Raw genomic sequence first — 14,345 nt, forward strand, 5'->3', positions numbered from 1 at the left:
GCGTTGTGCTCCACTTCAGTTACACACACACAGACACACCACCCGCACAACATTTCGCAGTGGAAATAAATGGCGACAGGCGTTTTTAATGACGCAGCACACACAGCAAACACTTTGAAGGCGTCGTCCCACTTGGCCAACACATGGGAAAACACATGCTAGCATAAAGGATAGTCAGGCAGCTGGCAAATGTTTGCCTAGTTTCGTGTTTTTTTTTTGTGATCTCCCTGCTAAAGGTTTACTTTTTCGCATTTGTGAACAAATTTTGTTCATATTAATGTCTAATTAGCTCTCCAAGACACGGCAAGGACAATAAACGCTAAAAAAAGAGAAGAAAACACAGAAACAAACCAAACAACAAAAAATGTTTACCGGCAGCCCAAAATATGCGTGAAATGAGCCGAAATCAGCTTCTCTGCTGACCCACCTAAGCTCAACCATCCAACCATCCTCTGCCTCTTCCCTCTTCGTCCTGCCTTGCCACCTCAGACCACGGCAGAGGGCGAAAAATTCCTGCGTCTGGTACTTTTTCACTGAGAGAACTTGAGAAAATTTCCCTTGTTGCGACATTTGCTCCAAATATCGCATGCTAGAAAAATTGTTCAATAATTGAAGTGCCCAAGGATTTGAAAAGTTTCATGAGGAACATTAACAAAAAATATCTCTTAATCTCAAGAGCCTGGCAACAGGCAACGACTTGGCGCATATCCTGTTTATAGTTTTCATTTTCATTCAAAATCGACTGAGACTGAAATACCAAGCGATTGTAATTATATTGAAGCAGAGGCAGAAGAATAAATGAGAAATCGGTATGACTCACTTTGTTTTTCAAATAGAATTGAATTTGTATTTTTTCCATGGCTCCATAAAGTATGCAATGAATTGTAATTTCACATTTGTGCTTTACATTAATCCCCTTTATATTTGAATGGCAACCATAAAGAGCAGAGTTGCCACCTGGCTAAGTATACTAGCATAATTATCTGATCTGAGCGGTTTAGTGGGAATACATAATGAATCAGCCCCCAAGTATATGCTATAAAATTACTGGAAAAAAAAACTCAATAAATGTAAAATTTGCTAATTTCATTCCCCCGTAATTTGATCCAACGATGTTGGTGGGCGTTGGTTTGCAACACACACACATACACCCATTATTTTGATGACACTCAATTAGCTGATATATACTTACAATAGCCACGCCCCCACCACCTCACCTTCTCCTTCGTTCTTTCTCTCTCACCTCATCGGGGGGTGGGGGATTGTATATGTCGCTTGGTTGACTGCATTAATGCGTATTAATTGCCCATAATTAAATTTTTACAATTTTATTATGCAATGTGGCGCTCGGATGCGTTCAATGTTTAACAATAAAATCAGATTAACCATACTGTGTGAGTGATAAGGGGAAAGGGGGGGGGAAGTAAGTGATTGAAATTGAAGAAGAAAATCCGTGTCAGAATTCTCAGTTTTGTTTTTGCCCATTTGCATAAATGCATGCTATGTGTATGTGTATGTGTGTGTGTGTGTGTGTATTTATATATAATTTATTAAATAAATTATTTATTTATTTCAATTTAGTTTAATTTCTCTCCCATTTGTGTCTCTTTCCCCTCCCTCTCTCTCTCTTTTTGTGTCACTCTGTTCATATAGCTCAACATTCGCATGTCATTTGTCCTTCTCACTCACTCTCTGTCTCTCCCTCCCTTGCTCTGCGGCCACTGTCATTTAATAGGCAATTTGATTGTCATGGTTGTCATTATTTGCCGATTGTTAATTAAATTCCCTCCACCTGTTACACACTAAATATCACGTCATGGCTTACTTTAATATGCCATGGGTTTCCCCCATTTTCATCATTTCAGGCATAAAATTAAACAATGCCATGATAAGAACTACAATTAGTATTATCAGTTTCGTTTTGAATAGTTAGTCAATCGGTTAAGCAATAAGTTGATTTGGTCATCCTCGCATATCCTCCCTTTGCCGATTTTAGCCTTTTCCTCGTTGCTCATCTACACTTATTTATTTTATTTTTATTGAAACAATTTATTAAACTGTTCTCGGTTTGATGGCAAAAATCATTTTATTTTATGCAGATAGATGTCCACATTTTGTTCTTTTTTCTTTGCAGCCATCTAGCTCCGTGCGCTCCTGTCACTCGGTTCGTTGGCAACATTGGAATGAGTTTTTATAGCCATCATTTTGACCTGGTAACCCGACTTTGATATGCGGCAATAGGTAACAATATTTTACACTCTTTTATGAGTGCATACTTTCGCCGCTTCCGCTTTTATGTCGAAAGAGGAGATGGATGAATCCATAAACAAATGGGCAACTATGAAGTTCCAAACGGGAAAAGGGGATACAAAAGTCTCACTAAGATCGCTAGATTCTTGCTGGGAATGACTAAACTAACATAACTAAATCACTTACATTTTCCATGGAAAATGGCTTGGGAAACGAAAGTGCCTTCTATTGGAAAATTCTCTTTCTTCTGAATATAAAATTCATCACCGAAATTTTATTAGTTTCGCACAACACAAAAAAAAAAAAAAGGAAAAAGTTTGATTATGATGAAATTTGTTTAAAGCAATTTTCACTCGAAAGTTTTCACGTAGATAAACCAAATGAAAACTCTGACTACATTTTCACTAGGTGCCCGTTTTTTATTTTGTGTGTGTGTGTGTGTGTTTTTTTTTGGTTTTTTGCTAAAAGACTAAAAATTCTATGGCTCTCATAATAAATAACGAAAACTGTCAAACTGCCTGCCAGGCTGTAAAATGTTAAACACGAAACACGAAAACAAGCCCAAAGAAAACAACAACAACAACAACAATAACAACAACAACAGGATGACATATGAGTGCCGCTGTCAAACGTCGTCAGAGTTTTGCAAGATTTATGCTCTATAAAAATAGAAGAGAAATAGAATAATAATAATAAAATGGAGAAGACGAACGACAAAAATACAAAAAGAGAAGAAAAATCAAAAATACACCAAAGTGTTTATTGAAAGCGGAAACAGGAAATGAACAGAGCGGAAATCGGATATGTCAAAATGCTTATTCTAATCTTAACAGCACAAAAAAAAAGGAAAGAGAAAAGAAAAACGAGAAAAGAAAGCAAAACAAAAGCATAACAGAAAATATTTAATTCCCCCATGGCAGGGGTAAATTTCATGAAAATCAGCCAGGTTAACCCCTGCTCCCACCAATTGAAGACACATTCAGCAGCCGTAAAGTAGGCAATGGAATTTGTAACTTCAATGATAGGCCAAATATGGAACAAACTGACCATATAAGCGTAATTTATAACCCTTTTGTTATGGAGATCGTCAGATGGCAACCATCAATTGCTGCAACCAACTCAATTACCTTCACTTCAAGTGGCTGGTTGCTTTATGTTCGGACAGTTGGTCAACAAACAACATTTGGACAAGTGCGAAAAACTGTTGAAAATATGTTATAGGACTTTTGGCTTAGGACATATGTATATACATACCTACCTACATATATTTTCCCTTTGTGTGTACTCTGACATCCATGTGGAAAAACGACAAAAAAGAAACGAATTACTGGCATGCGCATTCAGTCGCTAATAAATTTCTCACATGAACAGACTTTCTTTTGTATTTGAGCTCTGCATTAGCTTTTCGTTTTCACTTCATATCTAAAAGCACTTTTTTCGAAAACATTTGTGTTTTCTGATTTATTTACAACACACACGCACCCAGACACACACAAACATATCGAATCGAATCTTGTGACTTGGCGAAATGGCACCAGATGCCTGATTTTAGTTTACAGCTTCTATTTTATTTAAATGGACATCTCATAAAAACTTTAATAAAGGGAAAACTCACATCGAGTGAAATGGCTAAGATGGGTTTTTCCTTTAAGAAAACCAAACGTATTTACAAACTAGGAGATTTTTCAAGTCGATGCGAGGTATTTCCATGGGAGCACAATAAGATCGTTAAATAAAACTGATAATGAATATTTCATGTACAATGATCAAATGTCAGCGTCTAATGTGAATAAGAATTCACAGAATTAAGAATAATAGATGGCCTAAAGGGACAAGAACAGAATGGAAATATAAACGAAAAGAGCATAAATATTTATGGTATTGACTTGGTCTTCTTCATAATGTAAAAACAAAAGGGCGATGCCTTTAACATAATGGGACACAAAGATGCCACAACACATGGCGTATGAGCAATGCAATGACAAGGACATGACGACTTGAATATATGAACAGACAACAAATGGCATAACTCAAACGAAGGCAATCCAGACGACAACGACTGATGACGACGATAGAGTCAACGACGACGACGACGACGACTGATGACCGCATTGATGGCAGTCTAGTTTATCTCTCCATCACCATCTTCACAATAAGTGTCATCATTCAGATTGTGAAAACTGAGCTCGAATCTGCATACATACATAAATAATTAGTGGAAAAGTGCCAAAACTAATTAATTGAAATAAATTTATTGTCGACCGAAGCAAAAGGAAACTCCAAGCTGGATCATCATTCTCGTGTTTAACGAATTAGCTTACATAAATTTTGTTTTCCTTTTCGTTTTCATCCATCCAACTAACATTTTTCGTAGCCAATTTTCAAATTGAATGTGGCAAGTCAGGAATGTGCCAAGAATTTGTTAGCATAAATTTATAACCAAAAGAACAGGCTAAAAAATCAAAACTAGGAAAGGTACAGGAAGATGCCTGCCTATGCCTAAATATATCTACTGGATGGCCGGATAGGCCTCCTGGCCCATGGCCATGAGATTTGATTAATGGCTGGGGCATAAATCAGTGGGGTCAGGTAAGTAACTTGTCATAAGTTTGGTCAGTTGCTCGGTCAGTTATCCGCTAATGAGCTAAAAGGAAGAGAAGCGTCGACGTTGCATAAAAATGAGCAGAGGGAAGTATCTCTACTCCGGTCGATTGTCGACTGTCTACTGTAATGTCAGTTACGCGGTTGCGACTCTCATTTTTCAGGGCTTTGTCCAACAAATGGCACTAATAAGTTTCGGCAGCCGACCATCCAGACGCCTTGCCCGTATCCTCCACATCCGTACCCCACTCAAGTGGATGGGCACACAAGATGGCTGGGTAGCCGTGGCCAGTTGCGGGACCTTGTCCGGCCAGAACCTGTTTTCATAACAAATTTTCCAATTAACACAGAAAATCCATTCGCTCAATAAAAGGCAATTAAAAATGACTTGTGACCTCATACACTTACTTTTGTTCTCCAAAGTTTTATGAACTAGAAAAAAGTGATACAATAAATTAAAAGGCGGAACGCAAGAAAACGAAAAACAATCGACAAAGAATCCTTACTTTTAGTTTACAATTTATTTTTTCTATGAAACTTATAATTTTAAATGACAGAAAACTCAATGACAAAAATTCTATGGCAAAGTTGTATTTAAATGGTTTGAAGAAGTGTTGTGTTTTTTTTTTTTTTTTTTATTACCTATTATAAAGTTCTTAAGCGAGGGTTGCAACATAAATTCTTTCGACTTTGGTTAGGAGAGTGTTAGCTGCCCAATAATTGGCTTTTGATGTGGCTTATTGTTAGTCTAAATTTCTAGCATATGCAATATATAGTCAAAAACCATAATGAACTTTTAGTAAGTGGTGGCCATACGAGTGGAACAGAAGTAGTTGAAAGAGAAGTAAAAAACGTAGCATACTTATTTGGGAAACGAATTTTCTGTGGCCTAGATACATTCCAGCCGCGCTTAGTCGATTCAGTAATCGACATTAGACCAAATCCAACCACATGTTTAATAGAAAAGATGCAAAGTTTTGTTACCTGCCCTCGTAAATAATATAATTTAACCCAAACTATATGCCCAACTTCAATGTGATTCTCTGTGTGCGTGTGTGTGTAAGTGTGAGTATAAGTGGGAGGGTGTGTAAGGTCACATAACAGACGGCAGAGTTAAATTGCGGTTTCAAGTGCTCAAACTCAGCGCATTTCAATGCAGCAGCACATAAAGAGTGTGTGTACTTAGTAATGGACACAGGGCAACGCAACAGCAAAGAGTGCAAGTAAAAGAGATCACGAGAGGACCAACAAGAGGCAGAACATGAGCGACTGAGAGAGAGAGAGAAAGGGAAAAGCAACAACAATTAGGGCTATGTAATTATAGTAAAGTGGAAGAAGTGTGGCCAGTGCCATAAAAGAGCGTGGACCAAAGCGACAGATAGACAGACAGACAGACTGACTGACTGACTGAGAGTGAACCACAGCGAACGAGAGAGAGAGAAGCTAAAGGATAGACTAAGAGAAGGGAGACAATGGGACCTAGTCAAAGACATAGCAATGGCATTTGCATTTAAATGGACACGGCAAGAGAGACAGAGAGAGGAAAAGAAAGGAAGAAAGCAAAAGTGTTTGAGAGGCAGGGAGGGAGAGTCCTGCCAGGGGACTTTAGCGGTTGTTGGAGTGAGTGTGGGTAGGGGTGGAGGGGGAGCTGTAGTTTTGTAAGGTTAGGCAATGGCGACAGCGGCTATGTTCGTATGCCAACAGCGAAAACAGCAAAATCCAATACATTGAACATGAAATGGAAATGTGAGTGTGTGTGTGAGGGCGACTAAGTGAGTGAGTGAGCGGGTGAGCGAGTGAGCGAGTGAGTGAGAGAGTGCGTGATTGCGGTAACGGCACTCCAATCTCCCGGCACTATACCAACTCCCATCCAACTCTCCACCAAAAACACACGTACACACAAAACTCGACCCCCTCTCGGCACACACACACACACGGACACACACACTTCTTGAACAAAATGCCCAATTTGGTGAATGCCACGGGTCGACCACGCCCACTAGCCACTATCCACTACCGACCACGTTGCATGCATTTGCAATTTAAACTTGAATGCGCATAAATTAGTGGCTATTGGCCAACATACAACAGCAATAAAAGCAGCCAGCAGTCGCATGTTGTTGACAGGCCAGCAGAGACATGACTACACCACGAGCATATAACAACAACAGCAACAACAACAACAACTGAAGTCCAGGTTGTGGGTCCTGGTCTGAGGCATTCAGGATCTGGTCAAAGATAATGGCAACTGGCTGGCACTTATCAACATTGTCGGCCACTGTGGGTCTCATATCGATCAAAGTGATCCTTGTGAAAAGTTGAATTCAAATTCAAATTTTTGTTCAATCAACTTGGCTGGATGAATTGTGTCAACAGACTTTCGGATCTACTAGTTACGGGATTGAGGTGAGAAGTTTAGTTGAAATCTGAATTCGAAACCATTCACATCGTTTGGCAAAACAAAATTCATTAAAATAAACAAAAACCCTAAAAAATAACCAAAAATCCAAACTCAAAAATTTAAGAAAAAAAAAAAAGTTTTCCTTATTTGATCAAAATTTTTTCGTATTCCTTTGGAACAAAAATTTAAAAATTACCACAAAAAGTCAACAATAAAAGATGTCTTCGAATCCCTTTACTTTCTGGAATGGACAGCCAGTTACTGGACCCGTTTATCCCCAAATGGGAGATGCCTTGCAGACAAGTGCCATGGGCTATAATGCAGTTGGAGCAGGAGCAGCAGCCGGAGCAGGATATGGCATGGGAGTTGGAGCAGGAGCAGCAGCAGCAGCGGGGTCACAGTGGTCGCGAGCTGGGTTGCAGACATATCCGTCGGCCCAGTGCTTGGGCATGCAGCAACAGATTCCACAGCAGGCCCCGCCGCCGCACATGTCCAGGTCGATGTCATCGATGGGTGACTATGGCAGTGCTCCAATGACTTGCCCCATGCCCGGCAATTTCTTTGGTGGGCAGCAGCAGGTCCAGTATGAGCCGTGCATTGAGAATGGAGAGGCCTTCTGTGCCTACAATGGCATGGATATGAACATGGGCTGCCATGCCGGTTCCGGTTCGGGAAGCGGTGGTGCACAGAATGGCGAAAAGGGTGACTTCTGGTAGATGGAAAAGGATTAAATGCGGTTGAAGTCAAAAATAATATCAAAATCGCAATCAATCTGGAATCAAAAGTAAATCTTTAGTTTAGTTCATCATGAGCTGTATCCCAATCACAAGTCCTATAGAGTAAATAAAGATGTCTCCATTTCCATAAGTTCAAAGGTTAAGCCAATTGGTAAGAGAACGCTTTACTCCGGGATATTATGTACGGGCCTTATGTCTTTCATTACTTTCACTCGGTCTGCAATTAAGCTAAAGTATTTAAGAACAATTTTTACTGCTGATAGGCAGTCGCTCATCCCCCTCTCGGTCGTGGACTGGGAACGAGTTGAGTTTTAACTTTTTTATGGCTATTTACTGGGTGAAATGTAAATGGAAATGCAAAAGCGTAAAGTCGAAGGCGTATTTTTCGCTGCTTTTTGTTTTTTCTTTTCTTTTTTTTTTTTTGCGGACTTTGTCAAAAACCATTTTATGGCTGACAAATATAGGCATGGAAGTTGGTGGGTGGTGGGCGGGTGCGTATTGGTTGGTGGAGGGGGAGGTTGTGGTATCCATCCATCAATCCAAGCAGAATGGGCACAATGTGAAGCAGTCAAGGCGACAACAATTTACGAGCAACACGACGACGACTGCCTCAATACATACTCGTAAATATCTTTCTATATATACATATAATTTAGAGTGAGCTCAATGAACACAAATTTCCGAATATTTTGACTTTGTCTATGCTGATTTTGTAAGGCGTCTTTGATCAGTTCGAGCAACTTGATTATTAGCAAGTAATAACGTATACGCACTGTGTTTCAGTCTCGTAATTGTTTGACTCTAAACTCGCAGGTGTAAAAAAATACAATTTGAAAGTTTTCATTCCTTTTTTATGGGGTGCAAGGAGCACCAAGAGTCAACCCAAGTTGAAAATTGTTGGTTTTTGGTCCACCCTATCGTATACACAAAGTTTTTTATACGTATATGCAGAGACCCTATACATACTTACAGCAAAAGTACAATCAATGGCACATTTTCATTAACGCCGCCATCATTTTCTTTTCGATTTTTGTATTTCAAAGTTGACTTTTATTTTCCATTCACATTTTATTAAGCAACAAGTTATTCGAGTTGAATATATTCTTAAGGAACATTTAAATTTTCATTTGCATACTTTTAGGCAAATATTGAATTGAACTTCAATTGAAATTGGCTTCGTTAGCCAATTTATTAAATAGATGAACAAGATGCATTTAAAGATTGGGTCGAAGGATGAGGGATCCTTTATGGAATTTCCTTTTTCTGTATTTTTGTTTGGTCAGCTTTTGGTGTTCAGTTGTGTTTGCCTTGTGGTTAGGCTAGTTAGTCTTTCTCTTCATCATCATCCTCATCATCATCACATACCCTGCACACAAAGGGAATACAAGGGTATGTACAATTACATGGTTTGCTCAGACAATGTTAGAGTGCCAAGTGTTTTTGGAATAGATACTAATCGTAGCACTGCAGGGTATCATAAAGTCAATTCGACCCAGCGTGACTTATTTTGTATATTTGTTTCTGCATTTCCATTTTATTTATTTTAATTCAAATGTCAGGCTGGTCGGCGGTATTTGTATTTCGCTCGTTTAGCGTTTAGGGTTTCTGTTTGCTTTGGCCCTTTTCCTATACCCTTTAAACAAGTGACCAAATTGACTTGGCAGATCTCAGCTCAAATTAAACTGAGATTATGATAATTTCCTTTGTTTAGCGGGTAAACTCTAGTTAATTATTTGAGTTTATGGAATTTTCTAGGTTTCTTTTTAGTACAGGGTATTCGTAAGTCGTAGCCGTAGTTATGGTTAAGGGATTTTTCTTCATTAAATGTGTTTGAATTAATTTATAATTTGGTGACAGTTTTGGTGTTTGTTGTTGTTTTGTATTATTCTTTTTGTTGGCCATTTTCACGCCTCACGCGTAACTGTAATTAATTGTCATCGAATTTCCAACAACTCGGCAAGTTTTTCCTTGTACTTTAGGGTGTTTCGGTATACCTTCTATTCTGCGAATGAATGAGAGGATGGGTCGATTAGAATTAGCCAAAATTTATGGAGAGCTTCAAGTATTCTACGTTGAGATTTATAAACAAGGACTGGACAAACTTCTGTTGGACTTGTTGCTAGGTATTTTTCAAGTCGTTATTGGATTTCCAATTATGGTCAATTTTTCATTAGACATTTGATGACGTGCAAAATGAAAAACCAACAAAAAAATGACTGTACATTTCCCTGTAAATCGATAAATACAATGGAATTTGTTTATGAACAAAATCCGACGACAACTGTGATAATTGTAATGAAAGAATTCAAATGAAAAAGTATTGGCAAAATCTACGGCAAACCGTTTGAATTGTTGTCACTTGGTTGATACTCGAAATTCATGGAATTTACATGCATGAATTTTATGTTAGTGTGTTTAATGTGGCCATAAATAAAGCATCCTAATTATGCGAAAGCCATTCGCACCTTTTGTTATGCTGTCATTTTAGGTTCTCCCATATGTGTGTCTGTGTTTGCGTGTGTCTGTGTGTTTGTGTCATTTCTGTAGGGGCATAATTATAGGTGCAACTACCATAGGTCCTGCCACTAAACCCTCTAGGGTAAGCTCATCTCCTGCAATCTGCTCATGGTGAATTGAAGGCGATTGGGGACACGAAAGCGATAATTATGCGTCACAGTTCCGTTGAACATTTTGTTTTTTTGCTGGGTTTAATCTAACGATAATTGTGCTATCAATCAGGCATTTGAAAGTGGCAATTGTCTGAATATATGTAAATGGTCTACGTTGCTTTTTAACATAAAAGGGAAAGTATTCAATATATTATTACTGAAATACACTTCTTTTTGCTTATAGAATTCGTGATGGGATTGAGTACTTCTTGCTTATCTGCCTGTGATGATTCTCTTTGATACAACTTTGATTTATAAGTATAGTTTTAAGGGTATACAAGTTGTAGCATATTAATGAACGTAAGCATAGTTATAGACCATTATATGGACTGTGCTTCCTGCCACCATAACCATTGCCCATTGCCGATTGCCCATTGGCCATTACGTCCTTCGTCATTGCCTCGACCAGCTATGTAGGTAGATAGCCCATGGCCAGACTGACAATCACAGTTGCATTTGCCAAGGCTGTTTTACTCTCCAATCTCACTCTATTTTTTTTGCACACTTTTCCTCCCTTCCGCTCTCTTTCTCTCTCTTACTCTCTCTCAAACACACACGCACACTTTGCCCTTATGGCCATTGAATTGGCCTGGCATTACTCCGGTCTGTTCTGGTGTGGCCTGGTCTGGTCTGCTTTCTCTCACGCTTGTTATTAAGCATAATAATAATTTTGCACAATTTGGCATTTTGCTATTTCTATTTCAATTTCAGGCTCCATGGAATGGCTCTTGGCCATTATTAATGGCAGCCAGTCCAATTAGCTTGAAATTGAAGATGCTGCGTTGCGACTGAAAGTAAGTGGGGAAGTGGGACAGAGACACATAAATGATGATAACTAGAATTTGTGAAACAGTTTCAGTTAGTTAATGCAAATGGTTGAAACTTGATACATATATATATAGGTATATATACATGTACATAAGTATATACATCATGTATATCAAGTGTACAAACATATAATTACCTACACACACACACACATACATACTTGACTTGCAAATTGTACAGTGTATGACAGCAAACCAAATGTCAGATCATTCAACATTGATGTGCCGCTATTTGTGGTTGATTGTATGAATCAAACCGCAGCCGGCGCGCCGCTGATGTGGTTGGTCCTTTCAGGTTGCCGCCGGTCTTCGTTTTGTGGTCTCATCAGCGCCTCATTGCAGTTTCTCTATATGTGTGCGTGTGCGTCTGTGTGTGTTGCGGTTCATGGACGAGTTCATAAATAGTTTCAGTTTGCAATTTTGCTAATTCTTGGCTTTTATTGCCGTTTTCGAATTTGCGCACGGAACATGGTGCGTATACGTAATGTCTAGGCTTGTCTCTGTGGCTATTAATTTACACTTTCCAGGCTGTCTGTACATATGTACGTATATTTCAAAAGAGGTTTTGTCTCACACTTACACAAGGATATGAATTCGATAATCCAACAGTCCGTATACGTAATATCTGCCTAGATACAATTGTAAAGCGCATTTGTAATCTGAAAGGCTTCTTAGTGCAGATGCAACCCAGAGTTGGTTTAGATATATGTGTGTATACACACATACACACATTCCCACAGTGGGAATACGCAATAAATATCTACATAGATTCGAAAAGAGATTTCACCACACACACACACACACACACGGAAAATGTATAGTGTTTACTGCTTACATATTTAACCCCACCCCCATAACATCAGAGTGCATTAGCTAATATTATTGATATTTTTTACATTAGATGTGAGAATTTCAAATAAATATTTTGGATGAATCCTTTTCACTTACTTAAATTATTACCCCGCTATTGATTTATTTTCGTCGGTTCAACTTTGAAATGATCAATAGGTAGGCCAACGTATTGAAAGTTTCCCATCTATTTTATGGACTTTGAAGTTTCCCACACAATGATTGATTAGATGCATGGCATGAGGGGCAATAGATCTACTTCAAACAATACCTTTTGCAGTCTGTAAATCGAAATACCTGTTTCTCATGGTTGTCTAATGCATTTGAGTTTGCAATTATGAAAATAATCTTATTGAGAGATAACATTGATTTCGCAATTTTCAAATGAATGGAAAACATTTTCATTGTCCTTGTAATTCTGTGACAGTGCAATCGAGATTGACGAGCTGAAGCCAACTAAATCCACTTGCATCTGAAGTTCATCAATCGCAGAGGAGACCCAGAGCACAGGAGACGAGGGCACAGGGCACAGGGCACAGGGCACAGGGCACAGAGTGGTCCTACATTGCTCACTTATTTTACGTTGAATATGGACTTTCGTCCATTTTTGGAAAGTATTTTGGCACGTGCTTTGGCAGTTGCTTTTGTTTGTTTTGTTTGCTTCCTGGATTGGGTCTTGAAGCAGCCTTTTGTTGCCTCTTTGTTGTCATCATCGTCGTCGTCGTCGTCCTCGTCCTCGTCCTATAGTAAATTATCGTTTTCAATGGTTAGCCGCTGATGCTGTGGCTGGTCCAGGCCATTTGCTGATTGCGTCGGCAATAGTTTTTCGGGTCTCGAATATAAATTGCCTTTTGCCTTTCCTAATAGTTGTGGTCAATTCTTTTCCCTTCTCCTCCTTCAGCTGCTATACGTGTGTGTAAGTGTGTGGGCAGATTAAGATTTCAATTCAATTGCATTTGACTTTCGCCATAGGCAGGAGCCTGTCCTATGGCTCCGTGTCTGCTAATCCTATCGAGGCTTAGACCTACATTCGCCTTACGTATTGTTGGCCATTTCGGGCACATGCCGTTGACTTTTTACTGTAGCGAGCAGTCACCTAATTGATGCCAAGCATTTAACTTGAGCTCTGAAACATAACTTTGCTTTTAGAGACCAAGCCTTGGAGCTCATCATCCCCTTTTAAAACGAAGCAAAACCAAAAAACAGAGACAACAACCAAAGACAGAGAGATGAGGACAAAAAGGGGCAAATGCGAAAACGTTTCCGTTCTGGCATTAAAAAGCAAAAGAATAGAAACTACAGAAACTGCCTTCAGACAAATGGAGGATTCGCATTTGATTTTTATGTTTGGGGTTCGAACTGCTTTAAATAACGGTCGGTTTTATGGAGACTCTTTCGATGTGACTGTTCATTGCCATAAAAATAGGTATCCAACAACCCTACGGAACTTGTTGTGTCGACTTTTCAAATATCCTGTAACAAACATTGGTGCTCCAGTGCTGAAAGGATTCAGCAGGAAACATAAACTTTCACTAGGCCAGAACGACATTGCTGTTGGCCAACTGGAATGAAGTGTAAAACTCTGCAACAATTGTCAATTGGACACTTAATGTATATAAGGATATTCCCCTGGTATTTTGCATCAACTTACTCCCTCCCTCTCTCTATCTCTCTCGCTCTGTGGCTTTTCTTGTTTCTGTTTTTGTTTTTGGTTTTTGCTTTCACTTAACGCCAAGGTTATTTTTGTGGACATATTTTTTACGAGATTACAAGGTGGTTAAAATAAAGCCGGAAACTAAAATGTAAATGAAACTGTCTACTTGTAGGCCAACTTTCTACCTCTACCTCACTCACTTGCTCTCGTTCTCGTTCTCGCTCTCGCTCTATCTCTTACTCTCACACTCACTCTCACTTACTCTATCTTTCAGTGGGTTGGTCCTGTCTGTCTGGACTGTCGTTGGCTGTCGGTAAGACCGTAAGAGTTAAATGGGTGCGGATGTCCTGGCGTTAA

At 39.1% G+C, this 14,345-nt stretch overlaps 1 protein-coding gene across 1 annotated transcript; it reads left to right on the plus strand.

Annotated features, from left to right (window-relative positions):
• Nucleotides 1-7,267: 7,267 nt before the first annotated feature.
• On the plus strand, nucleotides 7,268-8,119 carry LOC137586933 (uncharacterized). The gene has a single exon (XM_068303142.1). The coding sequence runs from the start codon at nucleotides 7,471-7,473 to the stop codon at nucleotides 7,966-7,968; it is 498 nt and encodes a 165-aa protein (XP_068159243.1). The 5' UTR covers nucleotides 7,268-7,470; the 3' UTR covers nucleotides 7,969-8,119.
• Nucleotides 8,120-14,345: the final 6,226 nt, after the last annotated feature.

Source organism: Drosophila tropicalis, unplaced genomic scaffold (genome assembly GCF_018151085.1).
Source record: "Drosophila tropicalis isolate 14030-0801.00 unplaced genomic scaffold, ASM1815108v1 contig_158, whole genome shotgun sequence".
Classification (NCBI taxonomy): Eukaryota; Metazoa; Arthropoda; class Insecta; order Diptera; family Drosophilidae; genus Drosophila; species Drosophila tropicalis.